Source organism: Hemiscyllium ocellatum, chromosome 42, assembly GCF_020745735.1.
Source record: "Hemiscyllium ocellatum isolate sHemOce1 chromosome 42, sHemOce1.pat.X.cur, whole genome shotgun sequence".
In the NCBI taxonomy this organism is placed as follows: Eukaryota; Metazoa; Chordata; class Chondrichthyes; order Orectolobiformes; family Hemiscylliidae; genus Hemiscyllium; species Hemiscyllium ocellatum.
In genome coordinates, this window is record NC_083442.1 from 20,524,473 (window position 1) to 20,549,784 (window position 25,312).

Consider the following 25,312-nt stretch of genomic DNA (forward strand, 5'->3'; position numbering starts at 1 on the left):
TCCCTTTCCTGTAGGGCATTCGATTTGATCCCGAAAATCCTCAAACTCTCCGGCTGGAATTTGCAAAGGCAAACACGAAGATGGCCAAAAGCAAACTGATGGCTACACCTAACCCCACAAATATGCACCCTGCCTTGGGAGCACACTTCATAGCACGGGATCCCTGTAAGTACATCGTTTTGATTCTTGCCTCAAGGTAACTCTTCAGGCTGTTTTGAAATACTTACATTGATCTTAACAAGGACATAAACCATGAGGACTGCTTCCAGCATTACAGAGAGCAACTTGTGTGGCATTGATTGGAGTAATGCGTTGCATCGATATTTGTATCATAGCAGGGAAATTTTAAGGAGCGTTCATCTTTGTTTCCACCCTTTTTTAGGTCCCCACTGCTGTGTCCCTCCACCACGCTTCCTCCAGCCGCTAGGATGGGATGCTGATCACGGATTTCTCCAAGGCCCGTCAGTACCACCCCACATGTGGCTGAGAGGTGGGCTTCTGTTGTGGTGGACTGGGTGCTCTATCAGTTTAAAACTCCCTCCTCCAACCCCTATTCCCACGTAGCCCACCCACCTCACCCTCGCCAAAACCTCTCTTCTGTCTGAAGGTGGCACACTCTGCTCGAACACTCTATACCCTCTCTAGAATAGCTTGAAGTGTTGAAACTTCCAAGTGGTCAAGTGACCAACTCAAACCAGTCCTTGAATGGAAGCCTCTTTGTTACAGCGCATGTCGTTTTTAGGCATTATTCCTGTTCATTCCATGTCGCTTAAATGTACGGTTTGGAAACAGACCTGTTGGTCCAACACCTCTTTGCCAGCCAGATATTCTAAACTGATCTAGTCCTATTTGCCAGCATATCTCCCCTCATCCCTTCCTATTCATATACCCATCCAGATGCCTTTTAAATGCTGTAATTGTACCAGCCTCTACCAAATCCTCTGGCAGCCCATTCCATACGTGCACCACCCTCTGCATGAAGATTGTCCCTTAGGTCCTTTTTTTAAAATCTTTTACCCCCCCTTAAACCTATGCTATCTAGCTTTGGGCCCCCCTACCCTGGGCAAGAAGACCTTGCCTATTCACCCTATCTGTGCCCCTCATGATTTTATAAACCTCTATAAGGTCACCCCTCAACTTCCAGCATTCCAGGGAAATAGCCCCAGCCTATTTGTCCCCCCTCCATGGTTCAAACGCTCCAACACTGGCAGCACCCTTAAATCTTTTCTGCCCCCTTTCAAGTTTCACAACATCTTTCCCATAGCAGGGAGACCAGTATTGAACGCAGTATTCCAACAGTGGCCTAACTAATGTCCTGTTCAGCTGCAACATGACCTCCCAGCTCCTATACTCGATGCACTGATCAAGAAAGGCAAGTTTGCCAAATGCAGTCTTCGCTACCTTGATTGCCTGTGACTCTACTTTTCAAGGGATTATGAACCTGCACTCCAAGTCTTTATTTGACAGCACTCCCCAGGACCTTTACCACGAAGTGTATAAGTCCTACCCTGTTTTGCCTTCCTAAAATACATTTATCTAAATTAAACTCCATCTGCCACTCCCCTGCCCATTGGCCCATCTGATCAAGATTCAGTTGCATTTCGAGGTAGCCTCCTTTGCTGTCCTCTGCACCTCCAGTTTTGGTGTCATCTGCAAACCTACTATACCTCAAACATTCAGTACTAGCAGCATGCACACACTCTCTCTATATTTGATTGTTTCTTGGATAGTTGAAGCATTAATTTTATGGTCCATATTACAGGAATGGCAAACTGTACTGCTATCATCACATGCAATAATGATTTATTTCCCAAGCCTCTGCCAGAAAGCATGCCGTTAGTCACCAATTCCCTCGTATCTTGTCCAAAGTACTGCTGAACCCAGACAATGTTGACAGTATGACGGGGGAGAATCGTACACGGTGCCAAGTGCCCGACCAACTTGATTTTCTGAAGTGATTAGGACCAAAGGCTTGCATTTTTTTTTGTCTGAAAAATACTTCTCATGGAGAGGATGTTTTTAACTATGCAAACAGCACTTCAATCCCAGAGCCTCTTGGTATGTGGATTATTGCTAACTGGCGATCTTGGGTGCTTCCAGCAGTTCTGCGCTTTCTTTTGAGCCAGTGTCTAATTGCTCATTAGATTAAAGCAGCAAGACTGATGTTAAAATTGAAGAGTTTTTAACCTATCAATAAAAAATCCAACTTTGCACTTTATATGGATAACTTTATACATTTCTACTGTCTGCTAAAGAATCAGGCACTAATCATCCTGGAACTGGTCCACTGTCTGTGAGGGAAGTGTTCCAGTGGAGTCACATTTTGTGGTGGCCATAATTGTCAGCATTCATGACCTGCAGTGTCACCTGACTCGTGATCCATCAAACAGGAAGAGCTCTCTTTCCTTCCCCCAGGCCTAATGTGATTGCTCTTGTACTTCCTAGATTTGAGGTAATCAGCATCCCTGATAGGAAAACACATTCCTCCCCATCGCCCCTCAAATGTGGATTCTATTTTGCATTTGTTTAGAATGTTTGGATTGTACTCCGATCATGAAGTCAAATGCAGTCTCGACTGAGTCAACAGTCTGATTTTTAGAAGTGCTGGGAGGGAATCAAAGACCAACTTCGTCACCCTCTTTTGATTTGGGTTCTTCAATAGGCTATTAATCCTGATTATAAAGCAGCAAGTTTTGCTTTGTATTGGATTTCCGAGGCAACGCATAATTGCCGATGCACTTGAACATCAAGGCAGTGCAGTTAATGTGACTTATTTTGCACCCATATTGTACTAGATCTCAATGTAGAGCAGGCAAGTTGCTGACTCTCTGCCTTGCTGCCCCCCCCCCCCCCCCCCCCACCAAAACCCTGACCACATCCCCCACAGCCTGACCCTTGACAGGGGCATTTGGACTGTCAGTGACTCAGTGGGTGAGACACCTAGGGCTGCCTTACACGGGTGCTTGATCAATGGATTCACTTTGGGCTGTGTGATTGAAGTTTTTTTTTAAAGGGTGAAGCCATTACGCAAGACTGTAGCGTTGGCGGTGACCTGAGGCCATTCCTGCAGTTTCAGTGGCAACAAATGCAGTCCCTGTGAAGAGAGGAGTATTCCTCCAGTGTATTCTGCCATTCCATTAGACCATGACCAATCTCCGTCAGTCTCAACATACCCAATTATAGAATGGTGTGTTGGCCATCCTTCCGGTGATGGTCTGTAATACTTGATCAAGCCAGGAAACCCATCGTAGTCCCAGCTATAGCTGTCCATTGACACAGCTGCCCTTCTGAAGAGCCTTTAGGCCATTAAGACTGAGGACCTCTTTCTGGAGGAGCCACGTCTGAGACTGGCACCCCCAACCATTTTGTGATGGGGGGGCCCGATTGCTATTCTGCCGAGGAACCAGTCCCAAATTTGGCTTGTTCATCAAAATTGTATCAAGCCCCAGACTTTGGCAGCACAGTGGCTAGCACTGCAGCCTCTTGGTGCCAGGGACCTGGGTTCCATTCCACCCTCTGGTGACTCTGCAAACTCCACACAGACATTGTTCCTCTGTCTGCATGGGTTTCCTTTGGGTGCTCCGGTTTCTTCCCACAATCTGAATAAGTGCAGATTAGGTGGATCGGCAATTCCAAATTGCCCATAGTGTCCAAAGATAAGCAGGTTAGGTGGGCTAGCCATGAGAAAATACAGGGTTACAAGGATTGGGTCACAGGCTGTGTTGGGTAGGGGAGCTCTTTGAAGGGTCAGTGCAGACTTGATGAGTGAAATGGCCTCTTTGCACTGTAAGGATCAGTGATTCTATATGACTGATCTTGACATGCATCAAACAATCCAGGTCCTGACTCCTGAACAAAAACCACTTGTATTTTTTTGGTTGCACACGCTCGACAACAATTCCTGACATTTTAGGTGAGCTATTGGCATGTAGGAAATTGCAAACCAAGGAACTACTTTTTAAACTGGCACGCTAACAGCCGGTTAGCACTATGTTGGCACACTTAATATTTGCAAACCTGATATTCCAGTGTCTCCCACCTGTTGCAGTTAATGAAGACACCTGACACCAAGATTGTGCTTCATAAACTCTGAATTGATGCTGACTTAGTTATGAAGCGCAAATTTACCTGCTGTTTTTTTTAAATCCGCAAAATCCCCATTGTGTTAAGCCAGTTTTGAGTAACATTACTCCAATGAACTGATTTTTAAATGTTTCTAGTCTGGAATAGGAAATGTTCAGAAATACTTCAGCTTTTCTAACAGATGAACAGAAAAATGAATGATCTGTGGAAACAAAAATTGCTGTAAAAACTCAGCAGGTTTGGCAGCATCAATGGAGAGAGAAAGTTAAAGTTAATATTTCTGAGTCTAGTCCTACGGAACTCAAAATTCGTCTATTGTTTTAATCAGTTTGGCAATGACACACACATGCTTTTGCTTTGAATGAAATGTTGAACAGGAAGAAAGGTCTTGTCCAGGCTGCCTTTTGGTTTTTGAGGCTACAGTGGTCCAGGCTTGGAGGATTTGAGCAAAAGGGAGAGAATAGGCTGGGGCTGTTTTCCCTGCAGTGTCTGAGATTGAAGGGTGACCATAGTTTATAAAATAATGAGGGGCATGAATAGGGTGAATAGACAGGTCTCTGCCCTGGGGTGGGAGAGTCCAGAGCTAAAGAGTTGAGGGTGAGAGGGGAAAGATTAAAAAGGGGACCTAAACTGTAACTTTTCAAACACAAGTGGTACGTGTATGGCATGAGCTGCCAGAGGAAGTGGTGGAGGCTGGTACAATTGCAGCATTTCATAGACATCTGATGGGTATATGAATAGGAAGGGTTTAGAGGGATATGGGCCAAGTGCTGGCAAAATGACTAGGCTAACTTAGGATATCTGGTTGGCATGGACGAGTTGGACTGAAGGGTTTTTCTCAGTGCTGTACATCTGTAGGAATGGGTATTAATAAGATGAACTTTGAAGAACTGGAATTAACCTACATTTTTCAACTGTCCAATCACTCTTGTGAGCATTAGCTTGAACATCTAGCAACAAAAAAAAGGCTGTTGGATATATTGAAGCTTTTGCTTTCCCTTGTAGATAATCGTCTCTCCATATGTTTAGTTACAAAACGTCAGACCTCAAAATACTGGAAGCCAGAGTTCAGACCGTTCCATCTGGTGGAAACTCAAAACTCTATTTGTTGGCTTTAGGCTGAGATAGTTATGGAGGTGTACTGTACCTTTTTTTTGAGAGTTGAATGACTTTGCAAGCATAGTGCTGGAGACTTTACAATGTATCATTTGGTTGAGCAGCTAGCAGTACTTGGATTCCTACGAGACCACATTCAAATCTGGCCAATCAGTTTAAATTATGCCCCAAGATACTAAACTCCAAGTTTGGCTTGAATATGGTCAAAATACGAAATTCAGTCGGACGATCTGATGCTTTGGGGTATAAATATTAAATAAATCAAACAGTTGGAGGAGAACTGCCAAGCCACCAACACATGCCAACTGCCTGCAGTATAGCTCTAAGGTACCTTTATCTATCTACGACCTGTGAAACAGAAACCCTAAGATGACAAGCTAACAGAGGAAGGTACAAAGAAGATTTGACAGCTGGCCGGTTTTGAAATTTAAATGTTTTAGTATATCTTAAATCGGGGGTTTTATCGAACAAGTATTATAGAAGGCACAGTAAGAGATTACAGAAAGGAGTTGTAAATTATGGTTAATTATTATTAGATGCTTTTAATTGTTAATTTTTTACTTTAGTGACCTTTGGGATGGTTCTTGTCCTCCAATTTTAACGTTAGAGCACGGGTTAAAACATTTGTTGGTTTCAATTGGGGTTTTTCCCTCATGTTGCAATGTAGTTTATATCTTGGTATTTTCTAGGGAGGTGACACTTGTGTACAAATGTCCTGAATCCTGGTTTCCATTGACTTGTGTGCACAGGTTGTGCTCTTGTCGCCTTTCTTTAGTGTTTTGCTATAAACTTCACAAGTCAATGGAATAAATCCACAAGTTATCAAGTAAAAAGCGAAGAGGGAATGCAAGAGCAAAATGTTTTTCAAATGTTGAGGGTCGTGGAAATCTGGAACTTGCTGCCTGTAAGGATGGTAGAGGCCTAAATTCTCAACACTGAGGAATTCTTTAGATTTTTTCTATGCGTTTATTGCCCATCCCTAATTGCCCAGAGGACTGTTGGGGATGGGCAGTAACTGCTGGTCCAGCCAGTGACATCCTTGTCCCATGAATGAACTACTTTTTAAAAAAATGTATTAATGCCAAGGCTTCACTGGCCCAAAATGGCTTTAGAAGAGTTAGGTGGTGGTGGTTTTTGACTGACTCAAGGGCCACCCTTTGTGTGAATCTCTGACCAAGTCAAGTTACCTGTTTGGACTTGAACCCTGTGTTACATCTCTCTGGAGTCTCTATGTACTGCCGACCTTTGTGGCCGCCTTCCCTTCCGAGGTCGACTGGACTAAACCCGTGACTCTGTTCTTGTGTTTCAGATGACCTCGCAGGAACAGCACTGATCCCTGCATCTCCAGAGGCCTGGGCTCCCTATCCACTGTACACAACAGAGCTGACCCCTGCCATTCCACATACTGCGTTCACCTACCCTGCTGCTGCAGCTGCAGCTGCTGCACTTCACGCTCAGGTAACTAACGGTAGCTGTGTCAGCCACCGAGCACTCCTAGCACCTCTCTGCACAGGTCCTGATTTCTTCCTTCCAGTCTGATTTTTAGTTTTGTTCTGTTCTGCCTCACGAAACAACTCTCTCTCCCCCTCTCTTCTTTTTACCCCCCCCCTTTCTTTTTCTCTCTCTTTCTCCATTTTGTTTTTGTACCTGATCAGCCACGGTTTTCTTACTAATACACAGGCCCTAATCCAATCAACTGCCGCATCGCCAATCCTTACTGCCTTGAGACAGATTATTTTTGCATGGATCACACACTACTTTCATTTTGGATCTAGGGGGCAGTAAATGGTGCTGTAACTAGTCTAGAATGAATTAGACACACCTTGTTTTCAGGGGTCAAAGGCTTGTGGTTGTGCAGGATAACTTCAAGCAAGAATGGATTATTAGACGAATTCAGTAAGTAAAACCGAGATTTTCTTTAAACACTAATGCATTGTACTTAATTGTTTGCTTTTATGTGCAGTGGTGCATTGCTTTAATGGGAGCTGTCTTGAAGATGGTGTTTCTTAAATGGGCTAGGGGGTGAGCTAATTTTAGACCCTCTTTTCTTTCCTATTCATTAAAGCCTAATAAAAAAATGGCTTATTTATGACATTCACCAATTTGAACTTTCTACAGAGGTATATATTGTACCTAGACATAGTAGTCATCTATCTCTGAGCAGTAAGGATAGAAACATTATTCCCATTTTCTACTTGTTTGTTATGCTGGGAAATAATTGCTCTGTTTGAATGCATGGAAGTTAAGGTGGGTTTTGTTAACTAACAGATGAAATGTCCTAGTTTGTTAGAACTGCAGTTTAAAATTCAATACCTTTCCTCTTAAGGAATAAGAGGAGGGAAAGAGAGAGTATTTCCAAGTTGCATTTTTTAGATTAGATTCTCTACAATATGGAAACAGGCCCTTCAGCCCAACAAATCCACACCAATCCTCAGTGCCCCACCCAGACTCATTTCCCTCTGACTAATGCACCTAACACTACACATCTTTGACTATGGGATGAAACCAGAGCACCCAGAGGAAACCCACGTAGAGAGTGGGAGACTCTGTCTGGAGTTCGCACAGTCTCCCTAGACTGGAATCGAACCTGGGATCCTGGTGCTGTAAGGCTGCAGTGCTAACCACTGAGCCATGTGCCACCCCTATTTTCCCACCTGCTTTAGAAAAGCAAAACTATATTCAGTTTTGTTACAAACCATTCTTATTTTACAGCTGTACTTTTTTGTAAAACTTTTGATTCTCTCCAAGATAGAGATACCTCAAGTAGAAATGTTGATGCGGTTTACTGCAGTGATTTGGACGACTGGTCAAATTGGAATGAATTGACTGCAATCTCTTAGACACCAAAACTGCTATTAAGTCTGCTGGACCTGCATGTCCTATGGAATGAGCTGAAAATGTGTTGCTGGAAAAGCGCAGCAGGTCAGGCAGCATCCAAGGAGCGGTGTGTAACTTGAGTTCCAATTTGGTACTTCTGATTTGATGCAGTTGGTGACTGTGGAGGGGAGAGACAGTTTCTTATTGATTTGTGTATTTTGAGCTTGACTGCAGTCCAGCTTCCTGTCAGTTGGTGTTTTATTATCGAATACCCACCATGTGAAACAGGCCCTTCGGCCCAGCAAGACCACACTGACCCTTGGAGTGCCCCAGCCAGGCCCACTCCCTGAACCTATCACGCTCTCTACATTTAGGAGAAAGTGAGGACTGCAGATGCTGGAGATCAGAGCCAAGAGTGTGATGCTGGAAAAGCACAGCAGGTCAGGCAGCATCAGAGGAGCAGGAGAATGGGCATTTAGGTTTTACTCTGACTAATGCAGCTCACCTGAACACTATATGGGCAATTTAGCATGGCCAATCCACCCTAACCTGCACATTTTTGGAATGTGGGAGGAAACCGGAGGAAACCCACACAGACACGGGGAGAATGTGCAAACTCCACATGGTTGCCCGAGGCTGGAATCAAGCCCAGGTCCCTGGTGCTGAGAGGCAGCAGTGCTAACCACTAAGCCACCGTGCCACCCACAGAACAAGTAATTTGCTCAAAAACTATTCACAATTTAAAGACTCCAGTTCTTGTCACCTGGTTGTGGAAGTGCCTTTTTGATTGTCACATGTCCCAAGGGACACCGAAGTTTTGTTTTGTGCGCAGTACAGGCAGGTCAGACTGTACAAAGTGCATCAGGGTAATGGAACAAAGTGAGGAATACAATGTTACTGCTGCAGAGAAGGCATATAGTGAGGCCTAGAAGAGGAAATGAAGTGGAAATAAACTAAGATCTAATCCATTAATCCTGTAAATTTCAATGTTTGATGCTTTGTCTCTGGCATGTGTAGTTGGGATCTGTGTGTAGTATTCCCTTCCTGATCGATCCTTCATAATTTTGTCCAATTTGAGAACTCTGCTTTAGGAACAATATGGAGACTGATCTGATCTGTTCCCCTCCATTTTGGCCCTTGAGCCCAGAAGATCCATTTCAAATCCACTTGGCTTTCAGTACTCCAAGGTTGCATTGTGTGCGCACCTGACCTGGTTGACTCTGTCTCTCTGCAAGGCTGAAGCATTGGATCTGACTGCAGAAAACGTTCCTGGTACAGTCTCAAATCTCTGCCTCTTCTGACTCTGTTAAAGGAGGGGGCTAGTTTCAGAGTAAACTCTGAAGAGGGCTAGAATTGCTCTTGTCCACTCTCTGCCCTGAGCTAATTTTGTTACAGACCACGCAAGGTTATTTTGCACGTAGCAAGTGTAATGCTTTCAGATTTGATGGGTTTCTTTGTTCAATCTCAAATTGTTGCTGTTGTCAGATGGATCACTGTTTGGCTGAAACATGTTAAACGTGGCTGCACTATGAACTAAAGTTTGCTGATGAAATTTTAAGTTGTGAAATTGTTTTATGGTTTACCATTTGCTGAGTTATCAGATGCCTGCTACCCCCTTTGTCTTCTGTGGTGTTTTTGAGAGGTGCACCTTATTGACTAATCTAGATGCGAGGTGAGATGATGCTGTTCCTGGCCACTTGACATTGTTTACTCTGTGGTTGACCAACAGGGTTTTGCTTTGGAAGTGCTTTTTCTCTTGTGGGAAATAGAATCCAAATTCAGCCTCATTTACCTGGGATTCTAAAATCACCCCAGGGTAATGTGAGGAATGCAGATGCTGGAGATTAGTGTTGTGTGGTGCTGGAAAAGCACAGCAGGTCAGCCAGTATCAGAGGAGTAAGGAGAATCGACATTTCAGGCTCAAGCCCTTGAGGAATGAGGCTGGGAACTTCGGGGTGGAGAGATAAATGGGGGGGGGGGGGGGGGTGGGAGCATGCTGGCTGCTGATATTGTTACACATTCAAGAATAGAGAAAAACCTATTTCCTAAATATTCAATTCCCTAATTTGATTCGGCTTTGTTTAGACACATGAACAACCTCCAGGGTTAAAGTGACTCTTGAACTATTAAATTTTGTTAGGCTCTTAATATACGTGAAACCAAATATTGCACTGCCTGCCAAATTTCCAGAGATGGCAGAAGCATATGAATTGAAATCTGTTGAAGATTTACCTACACCAGCAGAAGGAATGGCCTGATCCAAAATCCTGCTAGATTAAAGTGCACACCTCCAATTCAATTGAATATTTTGTGTAAGCGTTGTGCTAGAGTAAAATTTGTAAAGCTCTCTAGCTCCATCTCACACTGCCATCGCTGAAAATGAATTTGTGGCATCCTTTTTCTTCAGACCTTTCTTGTCTAAAAATAATCTCAAATCTTGACCTTTTCCAGAGACCCAAGTCCTTTTCAAGGTGATCCCTAAAAGTAATGTGTACTTCTGTAAGACTCCAAAACAAATTTGAAACCAGTTGTCATGGTAATTAAAAGCAGCAGACCTAAGGATAGTGTTTCAAGGCTTCAGGCAATAATGGCAGCACTTTTTTGATCTTTTTTAAATCTCTTCATTAAGAGACTGAAAGCTGATAAACTAATGCTTTTGGAGGTTTCACTGCTATTGGCAAAAGTAGTGAGGAAAGAGGTCAATCTGAGACTGGCTCGTTTCTGTTCTCAGCTGTACCAAACAGGCAGGGACTAGGTAGGACTAATAAACTAAACTGCAGTTATTTCAATGCAAGGGGCCTAACAGGGAAGGCAGATGAATTCAGGGCATGGTTAGGAACATGGGACTGGGAGATCATAGCAATTACGGAAACATGCTCAGAGATGGGCAGGACTGGCAGCTGAATGTCCCAGGATACAAATGCTACAGGAAGAATAGAAAGGGAGGTGAGAGAGGAGGGGGAGTGGCCTTTTTGATCAGGGATCGCATTACAGCTGTGCTGAGGGAGGATATTCCTGGAAATACATCCAGGGAAGTTATTTGGGTGGACTGAGAAATAAGGGATAATCACCTTATTGGGATTGTATTATAGACCCCCCCCCCCCCCCCCCCGCCCAAAATAGTTTGAGGGAAATTGAGAAACTTGTAAGGTGATCTCAGCTATCTGTAAGAATAATAGGGTGGTTATGGGAGGGGATTTTAACTTTCCAAACATAGACCGGCACTGCCATAGTGTTAAGGGTTTAGATGGAGAGGAATTTAAGTGTGTGCAAGACAATTTTCTGATTCAGTATGTGGATGTACCCACTAGAGAAGGTGCAAAACTTGACCTACTCTTAGGAAATAAGGCAGGGCAGGTGACTGAGGTGTCAGTGGGGGAGTACTTTGGGGCCAGTGACCATAATTCTATTAGTTTTAAAATGGTGATGGAAAAGGATAGACCAGATCTAAAAGTTGAAGTTTTAAATTGGAGAAAGGCCAATTTTGACGGTATTAGACAAGAACTTTTGAAAGTTGATTGGAGGCAGATGTTCACAGGTAAAGGGACGGCTGGAAAATGGGAAGCCTTCAGAAATGAGATAACAAGAATCCAGAGAAAGTATATTCCTGTCAGGGTGAAAGGGAAGGCTGGTAGGTATAGGGAATGCTGGATGACTAAAGAAATTGAGGGTTTGATTAAGAAAAAGAAGGAAGCATATGTCAGGTATAGCCAGGATAGATAGTGAATCCTTAGAGTATAAAGAAGGTAGGAGTATACTTAAGGGCAAAAAGGGGACATGAAATAGCTTTGGCAAATAGAATTATGGAGAATCCAAAGGATTTTTACAAATACATTAAGGACAAAAGGGTAACTAGGGAGAGAATAGGGCCCCTCAAAGATCAGCAAGGTGGCCGTTGTGTGGAGCTGCAGAAAATGGGGGAGATACTAAATGAGTATTTTGCATCAGTATTTACAGTGGAAAAGGATATGGAAGATATAGACTGTAGGGAAATAGATGGTGACATCTTGTGAAATGTCCAGATTACTGAGGAGTAAGTGCTGGATGTCTTGAAATGGATAAATCCCCAGGACCTGATCAGGTGTACCAGAGAGCTCTGGGAAGCTAGAGAAGTGATTGCTAGGCCTCTTGCTGAGATATTTGTATCATCGATAGTCACAGGTGAGGTGTCGGAAGACTGGAGGTTGGCGAACATGGTGCCACTGTTTAAGAAGGGGGTAAAGACAAGCCAGGGAACTATAGACCAGTGAGCCTGACCTCGGTGGTGGGCAAGTTGTTGGAGGGAATCCTGAGGGACAGGATGTACATATATTTGGAAAGGCAGGAACTGATTCGGGATAGTCAACATGGCTTTGTGCATGGGAAATCATGTCTCTCAAACTTGATTGAGTTTTTTGAGAAAGTAACAAAGAGGATTGAGGGCAGAGCAGCAGATGTGATCTATATGGACTTCAGTAAGGTGTTCAAGGTTCCCCATCGGAGACTGATTATCAAGATTAGATCTCATGGAATACAGGGAGAACTAGCCATTTGGATACAGAACTGGCTCAAAGGTGGAAGACAGAGGGTGGTGGTGGAGTGTTCTTTTTCAGATTGGAGGCCTGTGACCAGTGGAGTGCCACAAGGATCAGTGCTTGGTTATTTACATAAATGATTTGGATGCGAGCATAAGAGGTACAGTTAGTAAGTTTGCAGATGACACCAAACTTGGAGGTGTAGTGGACAGCGAAGAGGGTTACCTCTGATTACAACAGAATGTGGACCAATGGGCTGAAGTGGCAGATGGAATTTAATTCAATAAATGGGAGGTGCTGCATTTTGGGAAAGCAAATCTTAGCAGGACTTATACACTTAATGGTAAGGTCCTAGGGAGTGTTGCTGAACAAAGACCTTGGGGTGCAGGTTCATAGCTCCTTGAAAGTGGAGTCGCAGGTAGATAGGATAGTGAAAAAGGCGTTTGGTATGCTTTCCTTTATTGGTCAGAGTATTGAGTACAGGAGTTGCAGCTATACAGGACATTGGTTAGGCCACTGTTGGAATATTGCTTGCAATTCTGGTCTCCTTCCTATCGGAAGAATGTTGTGAAACTTGAAAGGGTTCAGAAAAGATTTCCAAGGATGTTGCCAGGGTTGGAGGATTTGAGCTATAGGGAGAGGCTGAACAGGCTGAGGCTGTTTTCCCTAGAGCATCAGAGGGTGAGGGGTGACCTTAGAAGTTTACAAAATTGAGGGGCATGGATTGGATAAATAGGCAAACTCTTTTCGCTGGGGTCGGGGAGTTCAGAACTAGAGGGCATAGGTTTAGGGTGAGAGGGGAAAGATATAAAAGAGATCCAAGGGGCAACTTTTTCAGAGTGGTACATATATGGAATGAGCTGCCAGAGGAAGTGGTGGAGGCTGGTACAATTGCAACATGTAAGAGGCATTTGGATGGGTATATGAATAGGAAGGGTTTGGAAGGATATGAGCTGGGTGCTGGCAGGTGAGACTAGATTGGGTTGGGATATCTGGCCGGTATGACTGGGTTGGACCGAAGGATCTGTTTCCATGTTTTACATATCTGACTCTATATGGAGATGTTTTACCCCAAATTGTTCCAAATTTTCAAGGGCCAAAGAACTGAAACCTCTGTATCTACACAAAACTCTGAAGGTATTGGACCAAGTTGAAGCCTTCCTTAGAGGGGGAAAAATTGCAGACTGGAACCCTGGCTTTTTGTTTTTTTTAAAAAAAAAGCATAAGATCGCAGAAACGGAGCTATTTACATGAGTGGTCACCTCTAGAGGTCACTTTTTTTTGAGGAAGAGTATCAGGGTTTGAGGGCTGAGTGCAACTTTCCTAGAATAAGCCGAGAGAAGTTGGCAGCTGTCTCCTTTTATGAATAAAGGCCGTGAAGAGAAGGGTTAACTGAGTTTCAAATTCAGGAGGTGCTCTTCATGTAGCAAATGAGAAACTTTATTGCAAATGTGACAATAGCCAGGCCTGCCAGAGGTGCAAGTGGAAGCTAACGGTCTGTCATATGAATGATTTGGATGAGAATAGACGCATGGTTCGCGAGTTGGCAGATGACGACAAAATAAGTGTTCTTGTGGATAATGATTTAAGGTTATCTAAGAACAAAACTTGGTCGAGGAATGGCCGATGGACTTCAATGCTGATAAATGCAAGGTGTTGCATTTTGCTAAGACGAACCAGGGTAGGACTTGGGGTAAAAAATGAGGTCTGCAGATGCTGGAGATCGCAGCTGAAAATGTGTTGCTGGTTAAAGCACAGCAGGTTAGGCAGCATCCTGTGCTTTAACCAGCAACACATTTTCAGCAGGGCAGGACTTGTACAGGTAATGTTCGGGCCATGGCGAATATTGTAGAGACCTGGTATGCAGTTCTTTGAAAGTGATGTCATGGGTAGAGTAGTGAAGAAGGCATTTGGCACATTTACCTCTTTTTGGTCAGAGCATTGAGTGCTGGAGTTGGGATCTCATTACAGCTGTACAGACTTCGGTAAAGCCACATGTGGAGCCCTGCATATGATTCTGGTGATCCTGGAATGGCGGGGCTGATGTATGAAGAAAAACTGGATTTATTTGGACCATATTCACAAGTTCAGAGGAATGGAGGTGGGAAACTCAAATCTATACAATTCTAACAGGGCTAGATAGGCTAAATGCAAGAAAAGCTGTTCCCAATGACTGAACCCAGAACTAAGGGGTAGGCCATTTAGGACTGAAAATTTCCCTCCCCCACCCCCAAACCAGTGTGTTGTGAGCCTGTGAAATACTCTACCACAGTTGAAACAAAAACATTTGTTTTCAGGAAGGAGGTGGTGTTCTTGTGGAGAAAGTGGGGACAGAGTGCAGAGTTGGAGGATCAACCATAATCATGTTGAGCTTGCTCTACTATTCAATGGGCTGAATGTGTGCTTGTATTCTGTCTCCAACTCTGGTTAAATCTGCTTTGATATTGACTATAATCATGGTTGATCTGATGTTGGCCATCAGCTTCACAACTCCCATCTGATCCCCATGTTCCTCAATTCCCTGAGACTGTAGACATAATAAACGCTGAATCCTCCACGATCCTCGGGAGTAGAGAATCTCAAAAATTCACAACCTGTCAAGTGACGCAATTCTCCTCTGGGCCAAATAAAGTGTGCCCTTATCCTGAGAGTCGGTGTGTTCCAGATTTCCCTGAACATCAAAAGGCCAGAGTGTGATTTTTGCATTTTGATGGAAGTAAAGGACTTCAAGAACATTAGAATCGGGAGCAATTTATTCCCTCTATTTGTGTTCTGACATTTGATCTGACCTGGCTGTAATCCAACTCTTCCTCTTGTTGACTCCCTTTGTTGATCTCCTCAAATCTGTCTCTCGTGACCTTAAATTGATTAAACGACCTGATCTCCAATGCTGTTCTGGGAAAAGAGAATTCCACAGACTGACCCACCAAATTCTCCTCCGCTCCATCTTTTAAAGATAACTCGGTTTTTAACTTCTGTCCCCATGTTCTTGACTCAATCCCTTCTCTCCTTATGCACCCTGCCAAGTTCTTCTAATGTTGGTTTCACCTTGGTCACTACTTGTACTCGTTGCATGATGTGTATCTTGACTCTTTCCACGGCCTAACCCCTTCAACCCAGGGGTTAGTTGAGTGAACGTTTTGTATGCAGAGCCACCTCAGTTACCTGACGTAATGCTCCCTAACCGTGTCATTCAAATAATCAAGGCCCTGCACTGCTAATGAAATTAAGGAGACAACACTCTATACAGTACTCCAGCTGTGGTCTCACTGAAGGTCCTGAATGTCTGTTGCAATCTTTATACTTTCCCTAACAAATACCAAAATTCAATTTGTGGTCTTAAGCACTTTCTACGTTTGCATTCTGACTTTGATTCACTTGTTAGGATACCCAGATCCCACTGCAACATTCTGCCTTTATTTAATTTTTGCTAAATTGGATTATTTCATGCTTTCCTGCATTAAGCTGTAACTGCCTCATTTTTTGCCCACTCACCTTAAAGGACTTTGCAACAGGATCTAAATTGTCTTCCTCCACCTCTATCATCGGCTAACGTGGCAACCAAATATCCCGCCCCTTCCTTCAAGTACAGCGGTACATTGAGGGTGTAGGAAATGTCCTTGTGGTTGACTATAGGTTGCCAATCTGAAAATGGCCCATTATTCCCATCTCCACATCCTGCTTGCTAATTGTTCCTTTATCCCTGCCAACTAAGCAATGAGCTTCTTGGTTTCAAGAAACCTGTAGATGAGGGTAGGCAGTTTGTGGTGTACAAGGACTTAATGAAGCCTTTAAGGTTCCACAAGGTAGGTTGTTGGAGAAAAGGCAGAGGCATGGGATTGAAGGTGATTTGGTAGTTTGGATTAGCAACTGATTTTCTGTCAGAAGGCAACAAGTGGTTCAAAGTTTGAGAATCTGTGGATGAGTGCCAATCAACAAGCACATCGACCTAGACCCAATATACCGGCCACTGCAGCGGACAGCTGGAACTGACAACCGGAAGCGGCAGAGACAAGCCACTATAAATGCCGGAGGAAGCTTCACAGGAGGCTCCCAAGCACTGAGGATGTCACCCAGACAGGGGACGAAACGTCTGCAACTAAAATTCCCAGCTCGGCGAACAGAACCACAGCAACGAGTGGTGGTTGATGGAAACCATTCAGCCTGGAGGCACCTTACTAGTGGTGTGACACAAGGAGCAGTTTTGGGACCACTATTGTTTGTCATTTTTATAAACTACTTGGACGCAGGCACAGGTAGATGGGTTAGTAAGTTTGCAGATGATACTAAAGTCGGTGGAGTGGTGGGGACAGTGTGAAAGAATGTTGGAGAGAGACTTGGATAAACTGCAGAATTGGGCTGAAAGGTGGCAAACGAGCTCAATGCAGATAAATGTGAGGAGATTCACTTTGGGAGGAATAATAGGAAGGCAGAATACTGGGTCAATGGAAAACTTCTTGGTAGTGTGGATGTGCAGAGGGTGTCTGTGTGCACAGATCCCTGAAAGTTGCCACCCAGGTTGATAGTGCAGTTAAGGCATACGGTGTGTTAGGTTTCATTGGTGGTGGGATTGAGTTCCGGATCAGTGGTGTCCTGCTGCAACTATACAAACTGCTAGTGCAGCCACACTTGGAATATTATGTACTGTTCTGGTTGCCCGGTTAAGAGAAGGATGTGGAAGTATTGGAAAAGGAGGAGATTTACCAGGATGTTGCCTGGTCTGGAGCATAGGTCTTGGGGATGGCTGAGCAACTTGGGTCTGTTCTCCTTTGAGATAAGGCTGAGAGGATTTAATAGAGACATACAAAATGATCAGATAATTAGGTAGGGTGGACAGCGAGTCTTTTTTTTCCAGGATGATGTCAGCTTGTATGAGGGGGTATAGCTACAAATTGAGGGGTGATAGATTTGAGACAGATGTCAGAGGCAGGTTCTTTATTCATATAGTGGTAAGGGCATGGAATGTCCTGCCTGCCAATATAGTTAACTCAGCCACACTAGGGAGATTTAAACAATCCTTGGATAAGCACATGGGGCAGTGTAGGGGGATGGGCTTAGATTGGTTCATAGGTCAGCGCAGCATTGAGGGCTGAAGGGCCTGTACTGTGCTGTATTGTTCTATGTACCTCGGTAAATGCACATCTGCAGATGATAACTGGTGTTATTGCCCTGAGATGTTTAAACTGCGTTGACTAAATGGCAGTGGATCCTTACCACCATCCGAGAGATTCTCAATTTCTCCCCTCTGTGTAAAACAGTTCCATAATTTCAATCCTGAAATGCCTCGGGGCTATTTCTCGTCTGCTCCTGAAGTGAAAGCATTTCCACTTAACCAATTTCCCTACTGAAATCCTGGTCCTGGAGCGAGAGCATTTCAACTCCTCCTCTTTGTTATCCTAAACTTCAAAACAAAATTACCTTCCTAAATTCCAGGGCATGCTCTGCTAGTTTTGTGTAGTTTCTTTGTTTGGCATCCCAATTTTATTTTTCTGAACTTGTATTGCACTTTGCCTTGTGGGTCAGTAGATCCTTTCTAAAGTATATGCAGCACTACCCCCTCAGCTGTTCGATTCTACCGACTTCAGACAGCTTATTGTAAGCCCCTCCAGCCGTAAACGTCCATAAATTAATTCTCATGCCTCTGCTAAAGACCAGCACTTCCTGGTTTTGTTGTTTTTGGGTTACCTGAGCATATCACTAATTGGAATTTTGTTCTAACAGCTCAAACACGGAGGTCATGCCAGAGATGTCACATCACTGTGTAAAGCCTAGAAAGGATTTGTATTTGTGTAGTGCTTTCAGTGATTACTGCAGTGTCCAATGTACTGCACAGCCATTGTTGACATGGTCACCTGTAATATAGAAAGCAGCAGCCCCATTGGTTTTGTAGCAAGCGCTCTCGAGCAGAAATGCTTTTGGCTCGTTGGCTGAGGGTCACTGGCAAAACCAGTATCTGTAATTGCTGGTGGTCAGCTGTTTTCTAGTGTCTCCTGCAGCCGATGTGGTGTAGTTAGACTCAGTGCTGTTGGCAAGAACTTTAGGATTGCTGAATGGGTGACAATCAGCTGGTACTGTTTTCCCACTGTCTTTCTCCTGCTTATCTGGATGGTAGATGCAGTGGATTTTGAAGGTGCTGTTGAAGAAAGTTGCTGCAGTGCATCCTGTTGTGAGTGCACACACGGCCCCTGTAGTGGTGAAGGAAGTGAAAGCTAAAAGTGGTGCTTGTGGTGTCAATTGAATTGAATTTATTGTCATGTGTACCGAGGCACAGTGAAAAGCTTTGTCTTACGAGCAATACAGGCAGATCAGAGTTGAATAACACAGGTAGTAAATAATAGGTAAACAGCAAAATCAAAAATACACGTACAGGCAAATGTTAAGAGTTTGTGCGTTCATTCAGTATTCTAACCACAGGGTAGAAACTGTTTCAAAACTGGCTGGTGTGTGTTCAGGCTTCTGTACCTTCTCCTTGTCCTGAATGGTGTTGAGCCTGTTTAGAACTGTTTGCCACTTTCCAGGTAAGTAAGGTGTAATCTATCACCTGCCTGACATGAGCCCAATAGGTATTGCACAAGTTTTGATGACCCAGTTACACGCAGACTTCCCCAGCTTCTGACCCACGCTTGTCACCGCAGTATTTATATGGCTGGTCCAATTCAGTTTCTGATCGATGGCAACCCCCAGGATTTTGATAGGGGGTGGTGCATTCAGCTGTGGTGGTGAATGTTAAAGGGAGACGGTCAGATCTTTATTCAGAATATGGCCTAGTGAGGACTCTGCCTGTAGGAACAATAACTTTCTTGGAGATAAGTGGCTGGTGCTGACTATCTGCTCAAGCCCGAATGTTGTCCTTGCCGTACATGGGAAGGAGGTCTTCTGTATTGGAGTTAAATAATAATGCTGCAGCCATCAGTGAACTGATCTCAGACTTTTACTAGAGGATAAGGCAATAACTGAATAACATCCTGTCCCTCACTAATAAAAATGGTGCCATGGGATCCTTTATACTCAGGGCAGGTGTTTAATGCCACATTGGTGAGATGGCACCTCAGTGCAGCAGTCCCCCTGCCCAGTGTGTTAGCTTTCTTTTATATTGTTGTGCTCCAGAAGGAACCTGAATCTGGAACATCTATCATCGATGGGCCTCCCATGACTGAAACTGCTAAAGAATCTCTATCTTTGGAACAGGAATGAGGCGGTTTCTGTGGCCAGTAGAAACTAGTTGGAAGAGTCAAGGTACAAAACCAGATGTGATGCTGCAACACCCTTCTCTTGTTCATTTTGATTCACAAATCATATATGAAAGGTACAAGGAAATGGAACATCGAATTTCTATGCTGTTGGCAGTATGATCTACAGTTGATCGTTTCCACTATATCTCGTGTTCCTGTCGAGAGATTGTATCCTTGTTCAAGCTATCCAGTTAATTATAATCTCTTTAATCTTTTCAGCACCAACTTTTCCTCTCCATTTCATTTTCTGCTGCATTGAAATATCATGCATGTAGAAATGCAGTAGACTGTTACCTGGAGATGAACAGGCCATTTAGTCTGTTTAAGCCTGTACCATTACAGCCTGACCCATCAACTCAAATGCCAATCATACATCCCTCATCCCTTCAGTTTAGACTGAACATCTTTAATTGTGGTGGAGAGTTGCTCTTCAGACTAGAGGCCTGTGACCAGTGCGCCACAAAGCTAGGTCCACTGTTAAACTATTTTGAATGAGAATGTCGGAAGCATGGTGCATAAGTTTGCAGATGGCACCAAAATTGGTGGTATAGTGGATAAACTACTGTTATCCAACAGTATAATGGGATCTTGATTAATTTTGCCAGTGGGCTGAGGAATGGCAGATGGAGTTTAATGCAGATAAATGTGAAGTGTTGCATTTTGGTAAAACAAGACAAGGCAGGACTTGCACAGTAATGGCAGGGCCATGGGGAGTGTTCTCCGAAGAGAGACCCCTCTGGATGAGTACATAGTTCCTTGAAAGTGGTGTCACAGGAAGGCATTTGGCACACTTGCCTTCATTGGTCAGAGCATTAAGTTGGGGTGGCTCAATGACTAGCACTGCTCCCTCACTGCCGGGGACCCGGGTTTGATTCCTGCCTCGGACAACTGTCTGTGTGGAGTTTGCACAATCTTCCCCCTGTCTGTGTGGGTTTCCTCCCACAATCCCAAGATGTGCAGGTCAGGTGAATTGGCCGTGCTAAATTGCCCATAATGTTAGGCGCATGAGTCAGCGGTAAATATAAGGTAGGGGAATGAGTCTGAGTGGGTTACTCTTCGGAGAGTGGGAGTGAACTTGTTGGGCCGAAGGGTCGGTTCCATACCGTAGGGAATCTAATTTTAAGAAGTTACAGGATTTGGAAGAACATGTTAGTTGTACAAGATATTGGTAAAACTAATTTGGAGCTCTGCTTACAATTCTTCTGGCTGCCCTGCTATTGGAAGGATGTTGTTAAACTGGAGAGGGCGCAAAAAAGATTTGAGGGTGTAACCGGAACAGGAAAGTTTGAGTTGCAAGTCGTTTAAGCTGGGACGTTTTTTTTCTATACACACACACACACACACGCGCACACACACACTCTTACCCTTTAGTGTGTGATACAGTCATGAGGGGCATAGATAAGGTGAATAGCTAAGGCCATTTTTCCTGCCCCCCAGGATAGAGCCTAAAACTAGAGGGTATAGATTTAAGGTAAGGGGGGAAAAGATTGAAAAAGAACCTAAGGATTACCTTTTTTATGTGCAGAGGGTGGTACATGTACGGAACAAACTGCCAGAGAAAGTAGTAAGAGGTGGGTACAATTGCAATATTTAGAAGATGTTTGGACAGGCTGATGGATAGGAAAAGTTTTTAAAAGGGAAATGGGCCAAATGCAGGCAAATGGGATTAATTCAGTTTAAGGAATCTGTTTGGCCTGGGAGAGTTGGGTCAAAGGGCCTGTTTCCATGGTCTGCCCAAAATGTCAATTTTTCACTGCTCCTCGGATGCTGCTTGAACTGCTGTGCTCTTCCAGCACCACTGATCCAGAATCTGGTTTCCAGCATCTGCAGTCATTTGTTTTTACCTCAGATTCTGTAATAGTCATGGTATGGTGTATCTCCAAAATTCATTCCTGAAAGTAGTGCTGGTTATATTAAGGTTGTCTCCTAGTTGTAGACTGTAAAATTGTCTGAAGTATTTTGCTTCTTGGCATTGCGTTAATTCCCTTTTTTAAATCTCTATCAACTCACTCCATGACTTCCTGCAAAGACCCAGTTTAAGTAAACCTCTGTTTTACCTGAGAACCACCTCTGGTCCTGCTAAGTCTATGCAGCACTTTGTGGGCGGCACGGTGGCACAGTGGTTAGCACTGCTGTCTCACAGCGCCTGAGACCCGGGTTCAATTCCCGACTCAGGCGACTGACTGTGTGGAGTTTGCGCATTCTCCCCGTGTCTGCGTGGGTTTCCTCCGGGTGCTCCGGTTTCCTCCCACAGTCACAAAGATGTGCGGGTCAGGTGAATTGGCCATGCTAAATTGCCCGTAGTGTTAGGTAAGGGATAAATGTAGGGGTATGGGTGGGTTGCGCTTCGGCGGGTCGAAGGGCCTGTTTCCACACTGTAAGTAATCTAATCTAATCACTTTATCCAACTCGGGGCATTCTCTCTGTGGGAGTGTTCAAGGTGGAATGTCTCTCTCTGATGTGGGGGTGTCCAAGGTGGAATGAGGTGTGCCTTTTGAAGAGGGATTGGTTCTGTCCTGCTTTTCTTAAAAACTAATCTCAACCTGGTGCTGAGATGCCTGTACCAGTGAAAGCACAATAAATTTTAAAATTTTGACAAAACCAGCATGAGTGGGTGGAGTCAGTCTCAATGACCTCTGTGGGGAGGTTGGGGGGGCTAGTTTGGCTTTCAGTTGAAGTTGGGGGGGTTTCTCCACTGGGAGATCCATGCTTTTGGCTTTTCCTTTCTCCTGGGCTGGAAAAGGTGGCAAGTGAGGAAAGTCTTTTTATTTTTGCTGAATTTGCCAAGGGTGTGTTTATGGGCTGCTAGATTGGAGCAGCTGATGAATAGTAGTTAAATAATTAGGTATTTTAATGGAGGTAAAGTTGTGCCAATATTTTTTTAACTGTGGGTTAAGTAGTGTTTTGGTTAAAGCCTAGTAATTAGTCCAATTGAATCACTAATGGAACACAGCCTAGATCCTAATGTTTACATTATTTAAAAGGCAAGTATAAGGTGCTATCTCCAGGTCTGTTCCATAACCAGAACTAAACCCTCTAGTCAAAATATGGCCTGATGGCTTTGCCCGGATGAAGAATGACTCCTATATCTTGAATTCTAGTCCTCTAGACATGAGTGCCAACATTGCATTAGCTTCTTCCCCTTTTCTCTGTACCTGTCCGTTATTATTTAATGTATGCAGATGGATCTGAATTTGTTTCCACCATTTAGAAAGTACTGATCTATCCTCTCCCTGTTCAAAGCTATTGAACGCTCATCGTTTACAATGAAATCTCTTTGCAAGGTTTGCCAAGTTGTTCAATTAGTATCTCAATTGGCTTTTGCCTCCATCTACATGTATCTAGTAGCAGACTTCCTGAAATTCCTCCAGGGGCAATGTTTCCTCTGGTTTTTGGGTGAAATCAGTGGTTCCTCCCTGATACAATTCCCCTCCAAAGCTGCAGTCCATGTTTTCATTCTCTTTCCTTGCTTCCAAGGAAAACTGCCTCAGAACATACAGTTCTTGTCACTTGAAACAACTTGTCAAAATGATTTGGCTAAATAGTTTTATTCTTTGACTGTTTTCAGATGTCAGAGGCCACAATACTTCTCAATTTGGAATGTGACTGCCTTCATTAGTTCAGTTTATTTCAAATATGCAACCTTCCCAAATTTAAGTCATGAAGCACTGAAATGAGAGTTTGGCCCATCAACTCTGCCGTGTAAGCTACTCATTAGACCCATTCTCCGGCTGTTCCCCTGGCCTTTTATGAATAGTCTTTTTTTTAATAGATCCAGAGCCATTCAGAAAATTATTAATTCTTTCCTCCACATCCTCCACATTTTCAGGCAGTGTTATGGAGTCCTGTAGCATGGACACAGGCCCTTCAGCCCAACGTTTCCATGCTGACCAGGTTTCCTAATGTGAACTACTCCCATTTTCCTGTGTTTGGCCATATCTCTCCACTTTCCTATCCATGTACATATCTAAATGTCTTCTGAATGATGTAACTGTATCAGCCTCCTATTTCTCAGGCAACTTGTTCCATACATGCACCACTCTGTATGAAAATGTTGCCCCTCAGGTCCCTTGCAAATCTTTCCCTCAGTTCTTAAACGATGCCCTCTAGTTCCTTAAATAGAGTTTGCATCTCCCCTCTGGAGATGTTTAATGTTTGCTTATAGAGATGTACAGCATGAAAACAGACCCTTTTGATCCAGTTCGTCCATGTAGACCACATCTAGTCCCATTTACCATTGCTTGGGCCATATCCCTTGAAAGCCTTCCAGTTCATATACCCATCCAGATGCCTTTTGAATGCCATAATTGTATAAGCTGCCTCTACTTCCTCTGGCAGCTCATTCCATACAGTCACCATCCTCTAAGTGAAAAAGTTGCACTGTAAGTCCCTTTTTTTTATATCTTTTCCCTCTCACCTTAAACCTCTAGTTCTGGACTCCCCTACCCTACGGAGAAGACTTCTATTTATCCTATCCATTCCCTTCATGATTTTATAAATCTCTATAAGGTCACCCCTCAGCCTCCGACACTGCAGGGAAAACAGCCCTAGCCTGTTCAACCTCTCCCTATAGTTCAAATCCTCCAACCCTGGCAACATCCTTGTAAATCTTTTCTGAACCCTTTCAAGTTTCACATCTTTCCGATAGGAAGGAGACCAGAATTGCATGCAGTATTCCAAAAGTGGCCTAACCAATGTCTTGTACAACCCAACATGACCTCCCAACTCCTGTACTCTTTATTCTGACCAATAAAGGAAAGCATACCAAATGCCTTCACTATCCTATCTACCTGCGACTCCACTTTCAAAGAACTATGAACCTGCAGTCCAAGGCCTCTTTGTTTAGCAACACTCCCTTGGACCTTACCATTAAGTGTATAAGTCCTGCTAAGATTTGCTTTCCCAAAATGCAGCACCTCACTTTTTTTTTAGATTAGATTACTTAGTGTGGAAACAGGCCCTTCGGCCCAACAAGTCCACACCAACCCGTCGAAGTGCATCCCCCTACATTTACCCCTTACCTAACACTACGGGCAATTTAGCATGGCCAATTCACCTGACCCGCACATCTTTGTGACTGTGGGAGGAAACCGGATCACCCGGAGGAAACCTACACAGACACGGGGAGAACATGCAAACTCCACACAGTCAGTCACCTGAGTTGGGAATTGAACCCGGGTCTCGGGCGCTGTGAGGCAGCAGTGCTAACCACTGTGCCACCGTGCCGCCCACCTCACATTTATCTGAATTAAACTGTCTGCTGCCTCTCAGCCCACTGGCCTATCTGGTTAAGATCCCATTGTAATCAGAGGTAATCTCCTTTCTGTCCACTACACCTCCAATTTTGGTGTCATCAGCAAACTTACTATCTATACCTCCTGTGTTCACATCCAAATCGTTTATATAAATGATAAGTAGAGGGACAAGCACCGACCCTTGTCGCACTCCACTGGTCACAGGCCCAGTCTGAAAAATGACCCTCCACCACCACCTTTTGAGCCAGTTCTGTAACCAAATGGCTATTTCTCCTTGTATTCCATGAGATCTCAC

At 44.0% G+C, this 25,312-nt stretch overlaps 1 protein-coding gene across 1 annotated transcript in view; it reads left to right on the plus strand.

Moving 5' to 3' along the window:
- Positions 1–25,312, plus strand: part of LOC132834808 (RNA-binding protein with multiple splicing 2) — a 113,174-nt gene that overhangs the window by 79,089 nt on the left and 8,773 nt on the right. The window contains exons 5-6 of the mRNA XM_060853856.1: positions 15–165; positions 6,509–6,657. Coding sequence (XP_060709839.1) covers positions 15–165; positions 6,509–6,657 — 300 coding nt within the window. The remainder of the gene's footprint in view (positions 1–14; positions 166–6,508; positions 6,658–25,312) is intronic.